The sequence below is a fragment of the Bubalus kerabau genome, chromosome 13, assembly GCF_029407905.1.
Source record: "Bubalus kerabau isolate K-KA32 ecotype Philippines breed swamp buffalo chromosome 13, PCC_UOA_SB_1v2, whole genome shotgun sequence".
In the NCBI taxonomy this organism is placed as follows: domain Eukaryota; kingdom Metazoa; phylum Chordata; class Mammalia; order Artiodactyla; family Bovidae; genus Bubalus; species Bubalus kerabau.
In genome coordinates this window covers 22,667,665-22,684,809 of record NC_073636.1, presented here as the reverse complement: position 1 = coordinate 22,684,809, position 17,145 = coordinate 22,667,665, and the positions used below count along the sequence as shown (strand labels likewise).

At 41.6% G+C, this 17,145-nt stretch overlaps 1 protein-coding gene and 1 long non-coding RNA gene across 3 annotated transcripts in view; one reads left to right on the top strand and one right to left on the bottom strand.

Annotated features, from left to right (window-relative positions):
* Positions 1–17,145, top strand: part of NEBL (nebulette) — a 377,813-nt gene that overhangs the window by 135,103 nt on the left and 225,565 nt on the right. For both annotated transcript variants that reach the window (XM_055543771.1, XM_055543770.1), the window contains exon 3: positions 5,502–5,586. In XM_055543771.1, the coding sequence (XP_055399746.1) occupies positions 5,502–5,586 (85 nt within the window). The remainder of the gene's footprint in view (positions 1–5,501; positions 5,587–17,145) is intronic.
* Positions 1–17,145, bottom strand: part of LOC129625408 (uncharacterized) — a 50,632-nt gene that overhangs the window by 27,181 nt on the left and 6,306 nt on the right. Inside the window, exon 2 of the long non-coding RNA XR_008701427.1 lies at positions 16,928–16,963. This is a non-coding gene — a long non-coding RNA (uncharacterized LOC129625408). The remainder of the gene's footprint in view (positions 1–16,927; positions 16,964–17,145) is intronic.

Genomic DNA, 17,145 nt, shown 5'->3' with positions numbered 1-17,145 from the left:
CCTCTGTCCATGGGATTTTTCAGGCAAGAATACTGGAGTGAGTTGCCATTTCTTCCTCCAGGGGATCTTCCTGACCCAGAGATCGAACATACTTCTCCTGGGTCTCCTGCATGGCAGGCGGATTCTTCACTTGCTGAACTATCAGGGAAGCCCCCGGGAGGGCGCCGTTTGCTTATTACACGGTTTTCCTCACTCTGCCCAGCTCTGGTCTCCTGTTTGCATATGCTATGCTATGCTAAGTCACTTCAGTCGTGTCCTACTCTGTGTGACCCCATAGACGGCAGCCCACCAGGCTTCCCCGTCCCTGGGATTCTCCAGGCAAGAACACTGGAGTGGGTTGCCATTTCCTTCTCTAATGCATGAAAGTGAAAAGTGAAAGTGAAGTCGCTCAGTCGTGTCTGACTCCTCGAGACCCCCGTGGACTGCAGCCCACCAGGCTCCTCCATCCATGGGATTTTCCAGGCAGGAGTACTGGAGTGGGGTGCATATAGTGTTCCTATATTATCAACCAAATCTCACAGAGATGAAAAAATTCAGAAGTCTTGTTTTTGTGACCTAACTTTGCCATTTCAGTTGTAGTCTTCTGTTATTAGCTTGATTCTTTCTCTTTCTATTTATTTATTTATTTATTTATTTTTTTTTGTTTGTTTTTTTTTGTTTTTTTTTTTATTTTATTTTATTTTAAATTTTATTTTATTTTTAAACTTAACATAACTGTATTAGATTTGCCAAATATCAAAATGAATCCGCCACAGGTATACATGTGTTCCCCATCCTGAACCCTCCTCCCTCCTCCCTCCCCATTCCATCCCTCTGGGTCGTCCCAGTGCACCAGCCCCAAGCATCCAGTATCGTGCATCGAACCTGGACTGGCAACTCATTTCATAGCATGGATTTGTTGCAGGTGTCAGCCTCATCTTGACACATACACTTTGTCCAATTCCTGCTTACTTCAGCTAGGAGGCTTCTATTTATGATGCTTAAACATTTTATGATATTCTTCAGATCTTTCCACCAGCTCATAACACATATGAGAAATGTGTTATTTCTCATATTTCCATGATTATATATTATTATCCAGGGAATTTATTAAAGTACCAATTCACCCACTCCATCTTTGGTAATTTTTTTCTTTTTACTTTTTTTAATTATTCCCTTTGAACATTCATTTTTCATGCTCCCATGCCTTCTGCCCCATGTTCTGATCCCTAAATGGACAAGGAGAAAAATGTCATTTTTCCTCTAAGCCTAGTGAAGAAATGATCTTTCCTGAAGCTTTCGTTTTGAGGCAGTTATTTTGGGAAGCCCTTCTACAATCATTTAAATGCAGTACTTGGGAAGAGCTAGAATGAACTATATCCATCAGTTAATGTTAAAATGCTTTGCTTCTCTGTTCCTGTGATCCCACGAGGGATCGTTCAGCCCTCATTTGTTTTTCTGGGTCTGTTTTTCTTTTGGGAGTGGGGTGTTGGGTGAGTGGGAGTTGAGACTATGACTTCAGAGCAGAATATCATCGGATTAGTTTAGATGGACATTGCTATATGAACATGACGTTGAGAAATCCAGGGTTTTCAGATGTGTCCAGTTTGGCAAAATTAATTAGGCTTCTCTAGATGTTGTAATTATTATTTTTAATATAAACAGTGTGTGCAGCCCTCTCTGTAATTACATTTATTACGTCTGTGTCTCATGGTTCCAACTCATGAGACCACTCCACTGTCTTTTGCTTGTCAGGCATTTCCCCCCAAGACCTTACTCACTTGAATTTTGCTAGCTCTGAAGATAACTTTGGTCTCCAAAGTCTTAGGTTTTAATCTGTTATACTACTCATGACTCCTAGTAGATTCAGATATGAATTCCATGTTTCTTCAGCATTTTTTATATTTTGGCTATTAATACTAGATTGAATTTTTCTTCTCTGTCAAAACTTTGGATAGTTTCTCTTGTAATGCATCTTTAGAGAAAGTTATATTACCCGTAATTACAAAATCATTAAATTTTAGGATTGGGAAGATATTGGAAAAAACGCAAAGCATCGCAATCTGTTTATAGTCCTCAATATAGTTGTACTGTATATCAGTAAATGTGTTGCTTTGGCTATCAGGTGAGCAGAGTATGTCCTCTTAAAAAAAAATAAAGAAAAACAGTAGAAGCTTTTCAATTTGTTTTTCTTTTCAAAGGTGTAAAACCTTGTTCCAAATAGAATTTAGTTTGGGTTGCTGATTTCAAACATATTAAAGTGGTATTTTATTTGCATTCAGGTATAAGTTCAGATCTATCACTTTTTCCATTATAAAGTCAAAGGGTGAGAATAGATTATTTTCATGAAATGGTTACTTTAAATTGAGAGATAAGTGTGGCAAGTGATGTTTTGTAAGTATCCAAGTAGACATTTTTGCCTGGTATGGACCAAATGCCAAATTGAATCCCCCGACCACTGCCAGTTCATTTTTCCATATTAGGATGCTGTTCAATAAAAATTCTGTTTAGTTTTTAAATTATGTTTCCTTAAAAATTCTGTTTAATAGTTATTTTGTGTTTAAGACATAATTTTTAACTTTTAAACATATTTTTTAATTAAACATAAATGACAGGCGAAAATTGTCCTCTCCAAATCCTCCCCTAAACTGAGCTGACCTGTAAGTTAGTACAATACAGTCTCAACTGGTTAAACTTTCTGTAACACATTTGAGAGTAGATTTTAATTACAGTTTTAAAAGTCATTAAAATGCATATACTTTGTGAATTAAACATTATGGAAGTCCTGAAAATCTCTGTGAAACTTTATTTTGCAGAATGTATTTTGAAAAAGGAAATGTGCTGAGTTGTTATTTTAGCTTTAACATATAGCAGTACATACATAGTGGCTACATGTTGAAGTCCAGCTTAGTTCAGCTTTCCAAGGTGGAGTTGCAAATGGCCTGAAACACTCACGCTGAAGTTATTTGTTGAGCTTCACCTGTCTGGAGCACAGTTGCTCCCAAGTAATCTATAAAAATAAAGAATCACTATGTTGTACACTTGAAAGTAATATAATATTGTAAGTCAACTATACTTCAATAAATTAATTGTAGTAGCCCCCAGTGTGTGGCTGACACCAAGTCTATGACTTCAGGATAAGGAGGGGAGACCTTGCCTTATCACAGCTTCCTCACTTGAATCTGTAACTGTAGTTTTACCAACATTTCATTAAACTTGACTGCTCTCTACTTCTTAGTCTGAGTTAGAAGAAGGAAACCAGAAAGGCAGAAGACCGTGGAAGGCTGACTTCTGTGTATGAGAAATACTCTCTTGCCAGTCAACAGGCATAAAAGCGATCTCATGTCATTTAGGCCATCCTGACCTTTGTAAACTTTGAAAGCACTACTGTTTTGTATCATGGTCTTATCATGTCTATTTAGATGACCCTGAGTTATCATGCACAAATTTAAATTAGGTTTGTATCTGCTCTACAAAGCAAGGAAATTATGGTGAAATAGTGAGGCTTAGAGGACTTTTGGGAAGCTGCAGGAATAGATGGAGGGTGGGCATTACCAAGAAGAGGGTCCAGGGAGAAGAAAGTAGAAGGATGGGAGCTCTTTGAGGGATGGCTCTGAGCTCCACAGCTTTTGTGGTGATAGAGTCACAGGAGCCAGATGTACCCTCCGTGCCAGCTGGGCACCAGGAGCGGAGGCACTCACTCATGTCTTAGCCACACATGGGAGGAGACGCCTTCACTTCACCACCAGGAGGGCCTGTGTGCTTGCGTACATGCCATCGTATATGATGTAATGCAGTGAAACTGTTCTGTAGCCTGCCATGCGCTATGGTCTTATGGCTTGACCCTCTCTCTCTTACCCTCCTCCCGCCCTCTTTTCCTCTCTCCTTCCTTCCCTCCTGCCTCTTCTTCTTTCTACAAATATTTATTGAAATCATACTCATGCCGAGACAGACCCCCACAGATGTGGAGTGTGCTCTGACAAGGGAAAGATAGTCTGTCTTGCTGCTGCGGGACTTTCCTTATACTGTGAGACAGAGATATGTCAATAGGAACATACAAATGAATATGAAAAAAATTATAATGGGATGAAAAGTACATTCCAGGACACATTTGTGAGAAGGCTTCTTTGAGGAAGTGCAATCTAAGGCGAGAACTAAGAAATAAAGAGGAGTTAGCCAAGAAGTGAGGAGTTCCTGGCCAGGGAGAAGCATGTGGGGATAGAGGTAGGAAAGAGAAGGGTGAGCTCCACGGCTAGAGCGCGGAGTGTGAGTGAGAAGTTTGCAGAAGGCTGACCGTGGAGGCCGTGGGGGACCGGAGGCTGGACTGTTTTCTCTGATCAGTGGGAAGCATTGGGAAGGTTTTATTCAGAGGAGTCAGATGATCAGGTTGGCATTTTGGAAAGTTTGCTTTGGGGAGTTGGATTAGAAGGGCAAGATTGGCAAGCATGGTCGTTACCTAAAAGATAAATGTGGCCTTTAATGAAACATTCAGTGAAGACAGAGAGATGTAAATAGAATCAAGACATATTTAGGAGATGGAATCAATAGAGTTGGCAATGGATTAATTAGATGTGTGAAGAGTCAAGGTTACTCCAGGTTTCTGGTGTAGACAGCTGGACACTAATGGGTGAAAGAGAGAACGCAGGGGAAAGAAATCATTTTGGGACTGTAGTGGGGTGATGAACTGTTGGATATCAGACTGAGTTTGTGGTAAGCATGGGTGGTACACAAGTGGAAATGCCAGTGGATCTGAAACACAGGAGAGAAAGCTGGGCTAGAGATGTAGATTTGGGAGTGATTGGCATGATATCGGGGGTACCCAGAGCTGTGAGAACAAATGAGATCGCCCTGGAGATCACTAAGAGAAGAAAAGCCTGTTAGAACCGTGAAGGAGGATGAGCAGAGAGGAGTCCCAGGAGACAGAGGAGGAACAGCTAGAAGGGGAGAGGTCAGGCCAGGAGTGTGGGGGCACAGAGACACCAATGGAAGAGGACGATTCAAGTCAGAGGAGAGGCTACGCAAGAGGAAGACCAAGAGGTGTCTGTGGGATCCTCTGTGCCACCAGAAGCCGTAGTAACCTTAACCAGAGGAGTGTCTGAAGACAGGAACTGAAATGCATAGTGCTGACGAGAGAGTTGGAAGAGATGAGCAGAGACAGTGAGTTGAGGCCTCTTTGTCAGGAAGTTTGGCAGAAGGGAGAGAATGAACTCTGGAACCTCACACTGGAGTAGTGTGGGTGGAGGGAAGATGGAGTCAGGAAAGCCTTGTGCATGCTCGGGTGCTGACGGGAAGAAGCTCATAGAGAAGCCTAGGGTGAAATTCTGGGAGACAGTGGGGATAAGTGGGTCATAGAGAGTCCTGAGAACAGAGGAGGGCTTGGGATCCATGATAGACAGGACCTTACCTAAGAGGAGAGACGCCTCTGCCATTGTGACAGAAGGGCAGAATAAAATGACTGGGGTTAAAACGTTGTTTGCTGTCATAATATTTTAATTGTGTTCTTTAAAAAAATGTCTCCACAGACACTACCCAAAGCAGTCCTTCACCACGGTGGCAGATACACCTGAAAACCTTCGCCTGAAGCAGCAAAGTGAATTGCAGAGTCAGGTAATTTCTGAAAGGCCTGTTTTTTGCTACTGATTCTTAATATTATTCATAAGACCACTGTTCAGTTGTTGGACTCTTCACACCGGGTCACCAGCCCGTGTGCAGACTGAAAGCGAGCCCGGGCGGGCATTCCAGGAGCAAGTGCCCAACGTCTGTTTTATTCCCGGTCTTGGATCACCCTGATATTCTTGGTTCTGTTATCCACATGGGACTTGGGCAAAGCAAATGAGTTCTGGTCAGAGGAAGTGTTTTCCAACAATATTGATTTATTTGGTCCTAAATATTTAAAAACATTTTATAAATAGCTTTTCCACACTGCATATGTAGGGGAGAAAGAGGTGTTAACTTGACCCAGTTGCAGAGAGTGTGGGGCTAACACCCTGTCTGTGTATCTCACACCAGCCGCTAGCTTTGTTTTCATCCTGTCACTTGATTCATATTTCTTTCATATGTCACGCTGACAGCATGAACAAAGATGAGAACACCACGATTGGCTCCCAGTCAACCATTTTGGATGGAAATGTGCCTTCAATATGGAGAAACACATCAGTTAAGACCAGGGATTCGAGTGACAGTGTTTTCTTCAGGGACACGCAGTCTCTTCTTGAGAAGCCTAGGGCGCTTTCGCTCAGAGACATTTCCTTGCCTGCCATCGTGTAGGACCATGCTCCGTGGCTCACGTGAGAGCCCGCTGGTCTGCATCGAGGAAGAATAACACTGAGGAGCGGGGAGAGAAGGCTGAGCTGAGGTCCCCCTTCCACTGTTGATTGGTTGTGACCTTGGGCCAGCCACTCTGATTCTTTGTGCTTGTGTAAAGTGAGACAGTCTATCTGATCTTGCCTACCTGTCTTGAGGGTGGCTGCAGGTGTCCAACAAGGAGTTAGGCGTGAAAGCATTTTGAAAAGTTAACAAAAGATGATATGACTGTGGAGGCTGATGATTATTACCATGGTCCCTGAGAATCCTCAATGTGAAAAGGGAGAAGAGCAGAATTTGTGAAGGAGGAAGGGGTCTAGCTAACACTCTTTGAAAATGTCAGTTGTAGCTGTTTGCAATGAGAGTAGTCAGCTCTCAGTTGCAGTGGATCTAATTTACGTTCATGAGGGTAGGGGATCGCAGAGGAGATCGTAGTTCCCTCCACCCTCTTTTTCGGGGGACTTGGGACCACTTCTCAGTCCACTTAATTAACAGGAAAAAACTCAGAGTACAGTTTACTGTTGGTTAACAATGCCATGAAGACTTGGTTGGCAGTTAGTTTTTGGTTTATGTAAAATGCTAATTTTCTGTGTGCTAAGCCATTAATTCAAAAAATTGAGTGCTGGCCAAAGAGAGGCACTGTTGCAAAGCCGGCAAGAACACCCCTTGCTCATTCACACCACAGAGGGTGCCAGGACTTGGCTCCCGTCTGTGCAGATCCAATATGCCTTTCTTCTCCTCAAGTTAGGATTAATTAGATGATTCTGGAGAAGTACTATGAGCACATTGGAAAACAGAACTAAATCAAGAAATCAAATATTTGTTTCCTGCCTATTACATGTCCTTGTTCTGTGCAAAAGAATTTATAATTCTCCCTTCCCAGAGCACATGGGATGTCTGAGGAAACAGGACTAACATGCTTCCCCCTCCACTCAAGCAAGCATGTTTCATTTACAATGAGGATTCAGAAGGTGAGGGATGAGTATGGCTTGGTCTGGTCATGCTTCATGCTAGAGGTGGGGTCTGAATGGAGCTTGAAGGTTGACAGAGAATCTGATATGAACCTTGTCCCCTTCCTTGAGAGAGCACCTCTCTCCCTTTGGGTTCAGTTAGTGGCTACAGATGCCATCTACTTGGTCCATGAACAAGCATTTATTGTTTTCTTACCACATGCCTAACTCTGGTAAAGCAAAAGAAAAAAGGAGCTCATTGATTCATGAAAGGTTGATTTTATTCTCCGTCACATAGGTAGCAGGCTGCAAACAAGGCAGAGCATGAATGTAGTTCCTGGGCTGGTGGGACAGTTGATAGAGGGAGGTACCAAGTGCTATGTGGTCTCCAAGTACTGGGCAGGTGAAGGCATCAGATTTTCTGTATGATTTTCCTCAAAAATCATCTTCTCCAGAAAGAAAATGTAGGACTTCATCAGACAGACAGCATGGAGAAGTTCAACTTGATTCAAGAAGCATGTGTTGACTACTTATTATGTGCAAGGAATTGTGCTAGGTGTGCGGGAAGGAAAGGAAGGAAAATCACCATCATCACCATCATCATCATCATTATCACCATCATCAGTCTTGCTGCATTCAGGGCACATAATTTTACATGCACTATTTCATTTCCTCTCAAACAGCCCTATGAGACAGGAATTTATTATTATCCCTCTTTAGATGAAGCATTCAAGCTTTAAAGAATTTAGAGAACTTGCCCTTTCGAACAGCAAGGAGTTGAACTTGACATAGAACCTAGATCTGTGAGCCCCAAGTGTCCACAGTCTCAACCAGTACTCTGGTCACATTACTTGGACAGTGTCTGGAAAAGGAGATGTGTAAGCAAATACTTGAGGTGCCCGCTGATAGTGCAGTGTATGTAAAGGTGGAATTTTGCATAAAGTGCAAAAGTCACACGTAGGAAGAAGTCCTTTCTCTCTCCTCTCCCTCCCCTTCCTCCTCTCCCCCTTCTTCTCTCCCCCCTCCCCCTCCTCGTTTGTGAGAGATGCAAGCACTTCTAGAGTATTTCTACCTTTTGCAAAGACATGGAAAGATACCAGCCCTAATGGTAGTATTCATGACTGGCAATTCATTTAAAGTTAGCATATTAAATGATTTGATTCTGTGGTAGAGTATTTCCTTTGAGTTTTGATATCAAGAATTCTGAATGGCTCAACAGTTTTGGTGGAAAATTGGTTATTAATATTTTATTTACTTGTTTTGATAACCTATGATGCTAAATGAGTCACATTACTCATCTGTTCATTACTCCGAGTTTTGAAATTCTGAAATCCTTTGTAATTGTTTGGTTAAAATTAATCCTTTTCTTGTAGTTCATTAGCTTACCAAATGAGCCAAAATGAAGGAAAAACAAAAGCAGTTGCAGTCCAACTTAGGAAGTTATTTATGGTTACATGTTGTTATCTTTTCCTTTTTTCCTCCTCTGTCGTCCTCTTTTTGAGAGGGTTATGAATTTTGCCAGCCCCCATTTTTTTTTTTTTTTTTGCCTGAGTGTTAGATCCTCTCAAGCTTTTTTGGGATCTGTATTAAGTGCCAATTGTCATAATAAAATGATACGAAATACCAGAGAATAAACAAGGAAACCATGAGTTAGCTTTTTGGAACTGGGGACAGGCAGTGGCTGCAGGCGTTATCTAGCTTGCAGATGACTGGTGCCTGCCCACGTGGCCAGCCACTGACCCCAGTGGACATGGACGGCCCTGGAACTCTGCAGTTTCAGGAGGGGCAGCATTCCGCTGTCACTAGCTCCCTTTCTAGCACATCTCACAGGATGAACTGCTTCCAAGAAATAACAGAACTGGAGGTTAGGCACCTTCACTGGCCCGCAGGAACCCATTCAATAAGGTGCAAAAGTGTAAACTTTTCCTTCCAGTGTATTAGTAACATTGTACTTTACCTGTGGAGCATCCGGCTTTCTCTGCGTGCCTTGGGACAGCAGAATGTCATTGCTTTTTGTGGGGAAGTGAGCCTTGAGTTCCAAAGACTTGCCTGGTAAACTAAACTTCCCGAACACAAACTTTTTGTAAGTTGGCAGTCCCTAAACTTTTTAAAAACTTCAGGTGAAAAGGCCCCTTAGGAGAGAATTTTTTAACTTTTTATTTTCACATGATGTAGCAAGTGTTCTTTCTTCAGGCTGTGTAGAATACTCTCAGTGGAAGAAAATGGACAGATGTTTTGAACATTTTTCATCAGGAGTCTGAAGACTTCTTAAAGCTGGGGAAATGGTTCTTCAAATGGAATTTTGAGGGGAAGTCTTCCTAGGAAGAGAGCAAAACAGGACAGTTGTGGCTGAAGCAAGGGAAGGTGGGGTGCAAACTCCCCTCCCTGTGTTCCCTCTGCTTCTCCCCATCCTTCGCTTCCAGGGCCTTGGGGTGAGTGTCTTAGGAAACCCTGGGCCTCTGTGGGGCTGAGTTCTGAAAATCAACGCTAAAACAAAGACACTTTCCCACTTGACTTAGTTGTTTGCAGTCCTGAAAATAATGGAGAATTGGGGTTCACTGTATTCTTAAATGGAGTGTGTGTAATTTACGAGTCCTGATAAAATGAAATTGAAGATGATGATGAGTCAGTTACGAATGATTCTGGAACCTTTGGGCCTTCGTTTTGTAATCTGTGTTGATTTTTTTTTTTAAATCATTCTTAAAGTTTTTCTCTTAACAGAATTAAGTGAAAATTTCAAAGCAATGTGAGGATAGCAGTTTGGGACACTGTATCCTCTTACTTTTATCTTATTAATATCTTGCTGCTGCTGCTGCTAAGTCGCTTCAGTTGTGTCCGACTCTGTGCAACCCCATAGATGACAGCCCACCAGGCCCCGCTGTCCCTGGGATTCTCCAGGCAAGAACACTGGAGTGGGTTGCCATTACCTCCTCCAATGCATGAAAGTGAAAAGTGAAAGTGAAGTGGCTCAGTCGTGTCTGACTCTTAGCGACCCCATGGACTGCAGCCTACCAGGCTCCTCCATCCATGGGATTTTCCAGGCAAGAGTACTGGAGTGGGGTGCCATTGCCTTCTCCATTAATATCTTACTGTGATATTAACATAAGTTTGGTATCATTGCTATTTAGTTGCAGTTTGTCACATAACAGATTCATACCCAATAGGAAGAGACTAGCAGTAGAAGTCTATGGTGGTTTGCTGAATGACAGAGGATGAGCTAGATACAAATGTTTAGGAGGGAGATTGTGGAGGTCAAGTAAAGGAATAGTGATAACACCTATGACATGTTGCATCTGGTTCTTTCTGTCTAAAATGTGGATGGTATCTATAACACAAGGTTTATTTGAAGATTAAATTTTATGACATATGTATGCTAGGACTTTACATATGATTCTTCTTTAATCTTCCATGTTTCTGTGGAGGCATACAAAACATGGTGCATAGGGAACAGGATATATGATAGTAGGAAGGTGAGATGGTAGCGTGATTTTTTTTTTATAGGGAATAGTTACACATCTCTGTGGAATTAACGAAGGCATGTGTCTAATACATACCTCTGGAAGGTCAAGGAGGTAAGGCTGTGTCCAGCATTCCCTTTCTCTAGCTTGCCCTTGGCACCTTTCTATGTCTCCTAATTCTGTCTTCCATTTCCAGAGGGTTTTTCTCTCAGTTATCTGTCATCTGTCCATCCAGGAAGTTGTTAAATTATTACCTAATGCAAAACTCCCCTCAGGTAGCAATTGCTTTTTAATAAGGTATCATTGAGGATGGACTTCCTTCATAGCAACGGGTCCATGACTGGGGAACATCACTAATTGTCGAAAGAGAACTGAAGAGCTATTTTGGAGTTCATTCTCTGTATGTGTGTCAAATCTCACCCCAGAGGTTCCCACCTGATCAGAAATTTGACCTGAGTTTTTCATCTGCACCAGTGATATGCCAAATTCTGTGCTAGCTATTGGGGATGCCGTAGTGAGCAAAACCAGATAAAGCACTTACTCTCCAGAGATTTATGGTCTAGTAGGGGAGAGGGTGATAAAAAAAAATTAACAAACGTTAACGAACGTCGGAAAAATCGCAACTGTGACAAGAGCTGCAGAGCGAGCAGTGTGTATTATAGTTATGTTTAAAAACATTTTCAGGGTGTTAGAGGCCTGAGTGCTTCTCAGCAGACAGATACATAAGGGGATCTCAGAGTGGCCTGCTGCCTCCTGCCCAGATGTGGATCCCATTTCTAAGTGTGTCTCTCTCTCTTTTCTTTTTTCCCCACTTCACGATCTTAGCTGACAATTCTTTGCTCTTTGTTGGGTCCTCTTACCATTCCTTATCTCATCTGACAAGCTCAGACTTCTAAACAGAAGATTGTCTCTCCAGATAGTTTTTGTGGGTAATGCTTACATTCCGCTGCTCTCGGACAAGAAGCCTTTCATATTTGCTTTTTAATTTTCCGTTTTCTTTGAACTTAATTTTGGCAGCTTTATAGTTCCCATCTTTTGATTCTTCACCATTTGATGCTGTGTTCTGATCCTCCGGTGATCCTTCTTATTTCGCACAATAAGCGCTTTCTCATGTATGTAAAGGTAAAAGTTCACAGGGAGAAGCTTCGGCATGTTTCTTTTCAAGGTTTCAAGGCAGTGAAAATGATGAGAGATTGTGTTTCACATATAGGAAGGGCTGAATGTGAATCAGTACTTCAAAGGAGAAATATTAATTCACTTGATGTGGCACATTTCTTTCAGGGAACATAACATGCTGTGCAGATGTTAACTCTCGCCCCCACTATCTCCCACAAGTCAGATTGTTTTTCTCTTTCACTTCTGGATAAAATGATGTAAGAGGCAAAAATGTCAGTAGTGACGGACAGCAAAATAACCAAGATGTTTTGATTTGCTGTGTCATGATGGAGTTTTAGAGCCTTTCATCATTGGAGCCTGGTCTCCTCCTCATCCTCCTGAAATGACCCATATTCTTTCCATCTGTTCTCAGAGTCCCAGCAGCGTGGTTCTTTGGTACCCTGGGCTCATCCTGCCCCCGCCCCCCACATCATTCCCACAGCCCATGGTGGAGGGTGGAGGGTGGAGGTGCAGTTCTCTGGGAGGGCAGGCAGCAAGCTACTTGTTTTTATTCTGTGTTAGAGTCAGATGACTTGTCCTTTAATTAGGCATCTGAATATATAGCCTATCAATACTGTGGCTCTGAGGTCATGGTGTAACAGCTGTGATGAGGAGACTGTCTTGAAAATATAACATCAATGTAGTTTTTCATCTTTGTCTTCTATAAATCATGTTCTGCCCTACTATTTCACACTTATGGCTCCAGAGAAAGGAGAAGAGCAATCCCCACTTTGAGAAGGAGGAAATATGGTCCCAGGTGAAGGGGACGCCTGTCTTCCCTTCTGGCCTTGGTATCTTGTAGAAGGAAGGTGGGAAAAAATCAGGGGCTGAGACGTGACCTCCCCTCGCTCTTCTGGCTTAAGTCTCTGAGAGGGAAGATGGGGGAGGCATGGTAGATGGGTGGAGAAAGGCGAGAAGCAGGGAAGACCACCCCACAAGACATCCTGCAGACCTCCTCCTGCCTCCATGGCATACTTGGGCTTATGCGGCGTGCAGGCAGGGAGGGAACCTGAGTGCTGTTTCTCCGTGTCTTAGTCTCTCATGTGGCGCAGAAGAGGATGGATATTCTGGTGTAGAGACAGTAGAGAGATGCCGAGGATGCTTGCTGTGGAGCTGGCATGGACAGTGCCATGAAGGAATAACGGGCCCCAGGAGCCAGGGATGGTGTGTGGGCAGGCAGGACCAGTGAGACCTCGGTGAGAAGCCAGGACAGACAGATATGGGGCCGATACCAGCAGGCCTTTTCTGAGCTGGGGAAGAAGACAACATGAGGTCACCAGCCATAGCCTTTGGCAGGACGCCAGCAGGGGCCCAGGGAGCAGGCGGGTAAGGAGATGCCACTGAGCTCAGAGGAGTTAAAGGAGAAAATGAGCAGAAAATGAGTCCGCCTGGGTCCAGCACTTCACCCTTGCTTCCCTCCGAGGTCACTGTCTCATCATGGAATCAGCAAAACCAAATCTATTGTCCACTGTTGGACTCAGAAAGGTCCTCTTGGTAGTAGCCAGCAGCACACAGTAGGCCTGATGAGCGCACTGAGTCTTTCAGCTCTCATAAAGTCCCTGTGTGTTCTTTTGCCAGAAATTATTTGGTCTAATTATTATTTCATGTTATTTCAGAACTTTGCTTATAGCATCTGCTGTCTTCAGAAGGACTGCCCGCTGGAGTTCTACATGGTCCTTGTACAGATGGAAACTGGCTTGAGAAATTCTGTGCAGAAAGATGACTAGGATAGCTTTATTCTTTCTTTCTTTTTTAAATTTAAATTTATTTATTTTAATTGGAGGCTAATTACTTTACAATATTGTATTGGTTTTGCCATACATCAACATGAAACTGCCACGGGTGTACACGTGCTCCCCATCCTGAACCCCCCTCCCACCTCCCTCCCCATACCATCCCTCTGGGTTATCCCAGTGCACCAGCCCCAAGCATCCTGTATCCTGCATCGAACCTGGACTGGCAATTCGTTTCTTATATGATATTATACCTGTTTCAATGCCATTCTCCCAAATCATCTCCCCCCCCCCACCCACAGAATCCAAAAGACTGATCTATACATCTGTGTCCCTTTTGCTGTCTCCCATACAGGGTTATCGTTACCATCTTTCTAAATTCCATATATATGCATTAGTATACTGTATTAGTGTTTTTCTTTCTGGCTTACTTCACCCTGTATAATAGGCTCCAGTTTCATCCACCTCATTAGAACTGATTCAAATGTATTCTTTTTAATGGCTGAGTAATACTCCATTGTGTATAGAAGGCTTCATTCTTTAAAAAAGCTTTCATTCGGAACAATTACTGTGTTGTGTTCTGAAATGAGATCTCTACTTAAGCCTCCAAAAATATTGGTTGTACTGTTTTTAGAGGGTGAGGAGAGAAATTAGAATTCCCCTCCCTTCCTTCATCCTTTCCTGCCTGTCTTAATTTCTGGTGGTCAAGCATAAGGGTGATAGTAGATTAGAAGTTAAGGTAACCCAAATTTGATCCTACCTAGAAGGGATATCTAGGCTCCATTTGACTGGTGCTCTGAATTCCTATTAATATGAAATTGATTATATTTCAAGTGAATCTATTCTCTGCAAACATCTTCTAAGGAAAATTTAACAAGCCCCTTTAGCTACAGATTTAGCTTCCTAAGCACACAGTACTTTTAGACACCAAGCAACTAAATATACCAGATTTCACATACTTAAACTACAGAAGTGAAGAACAGTGAAACTAAGGATCCTATTTTTAATTAAATAATCTTAGAGTTCCTATACAAGACTTCCCTGGTGGTTCAAGTGGTCAAGATTTTGCTTGCAATGCAGGAGACCTGGGTTTGATCTCTGGCTTGGGAAGATCCCTTGAAGAAGGTAATGGCTAACCACTCCAGTATTTTTTCCTGGAGAATTCAATGGACTGAGGGGCCTGGTGTGCTATAGTCCATGGGATCACAAAGAGTCAGACATGACTGAGCAACTACCACTTTCCCTTTTTCAGAGCCTCTATACAGATTTAAAAAATCTCTAGTATGGCTGCAATACTTTTAATCATTAAAACTAAAACCAAAGTAAATCTTATCTATGTTTCTTCTATATGTTTTCTAAAGATTTGTTTAGAACTGGATAATCTCCAAGGCTCTGAGAGAATTTTTGTTCTAGAATATTTTATTCTCTACAGGAATACCACTTAAGTCTTAGGTATGTATATATACTACATATATTATTACACATAATACATGTAAAATGTTTGTATGTATGTGTATATATGCACACAACATACATATATACATTGTGCATATATGTATACACATGTGTATAATGTGTATAATATGCAGATATACACACATATATATAATAATATAATAAAGCTGACTTAGAGAGACAATGTTTGGAAAATAGTCTCCTCGAAAACCTGCAAGAGTAGAGCATGTGAATTATCTTTTCTCTTTTGTTATCAAATGACTAAGTATGATTTAATTCACTGCCGGACTCTGAAACAGCTGCACCATTCGAAATCTTAGTTTCCATCATGTAAATGAGCTCTGCAGTTCCTGTGTCTTTTAGTCATTCCATATGTTTTAGGAACTAGCTGAGGCGAAAAGGAATAACAGAGCTGGTATTATTACTGGAAGGAAGGTAATGAGAGCTTTTTCAAAATATCACCTATTCCAGAGGGCAGATCACTCACTTTTCACAGTATAACGAGCAGAGACATCATTAAAGCTTTACCTGTTTTGACGGGCCTTACTCTCTGTGTAGTTTGTTAATTAATTTAATGTTTTTTATATCTATTTTCTTTATCCTTTGTTTCAGATTTTAAATCAGAAGCTAGAGGTCTTATTAATGTAGTGGTTATTACTTGGTAATGCGGCTAAGCAGTTCTGGATTATATTTATACTGTTTGATGATAAGGGTGATAATGTATGAAATTAAATAGAAACAAAGAAAGTAATTTCATGACATAGTCTTATAAGAACGAAGAATTAGATACTTTCTTGAGAAGTAGACAGATGCTTTTCTAACTCTTTCTTGGCATTACTTACAAATTAAGAAAAATCAAGACGTTTTTGATTTCAAACCTTTGCTAGCAAAGTAATCTCATGTAAGGACCCACACGTACTTCCTGTAATTTAATTCTCTATAAAGTTGCTTCGATTATTTATTGGTTTAAACTACATTTACTGAATACCTCCTTTGACCAGACACTGCCTGCTCTTGGGGTGAAGGTGTGTGTGGACAGAAACCAGCAGTGTTGAAGAGGGGGACATGACCCCTGACTTAGAGGTGTTTATTGAGTTCCTCAACAGATATTCTCCCAAATTCTGTAAACAGTTGTTTTTTTTTTTTTTTTTTCCTGCACTCTGTTTAGTCTTCCCCTCACATTCTCTGATGAGATATTTACCTTTTCTTTGAATGGAAGCCCAGAACGACTCTCTTTCCCTTTACATAGATCAAATACCAACTGCTCTGAGAAACTATATATTGGAGAAGAAATTATCTGGTTTTGAAAATAACTCTACAGCACCTGTGCCCTTTTGTAAACTGTTTGTAGAGGTTGTTCCTTCTTAAAATAATGTTGATAAAATATTTTTAGTTGTTTGATGGACACAGGAAAGCTTCTCCAATAAAATCCACTTTTGGGGTGATTATCATCAGGAGAATTAAATCATGTCATCAGCAATATCCCAATCCTCTTGTTATTCTGCAGACTCCAGAGCAGTGGCCCCTCATTCTTTTTGGGTCATGGGACCCCTTTGGAAGTTTGATGAAAGCCATTGAAATTCTCCTTTGGAAAATGTATAGAAGTACAAATATGCGAACTTTATAATTGCAGGGAGCTCATGAGTCAGCAAAGGTCATCAGAGCCCCAAGTTTTAGGGAGTGTGGTCAAGTCAGCCAGTGGGAGGAGCTGAGAATAGGCTGAATATAGAGGCTGGGCAGAGGTTAGAGGCTGGCACAGAGAGGTTATGGATTCACTGCCCTCTAAGCACAATTTTATCTTGATTAAAATATTAACTGTTTTGGAAATGTGAAATGTTACTTCCTTAAAGAAAGCAGTCAGGCAACAACTGTTAAACCTTAAAAATATACATACTCTTTGATCCAGCAGGTCCGCTCCTGGAAATTTCTCCTGTAGAAAAAGAAATATCAACATGTAAGGCATATGGGCAAGGATCTCTCGGTCAGCATTGTTTGTGGCAGCAAAAAACTGGAAACTGAAAGCCCATCAACAAGGTGGTAGTAGAATAAATTAGGATAACCCAGACCAAACGATATTATGCAGGCATTAAAATTTGGGATGTCCTTATGATA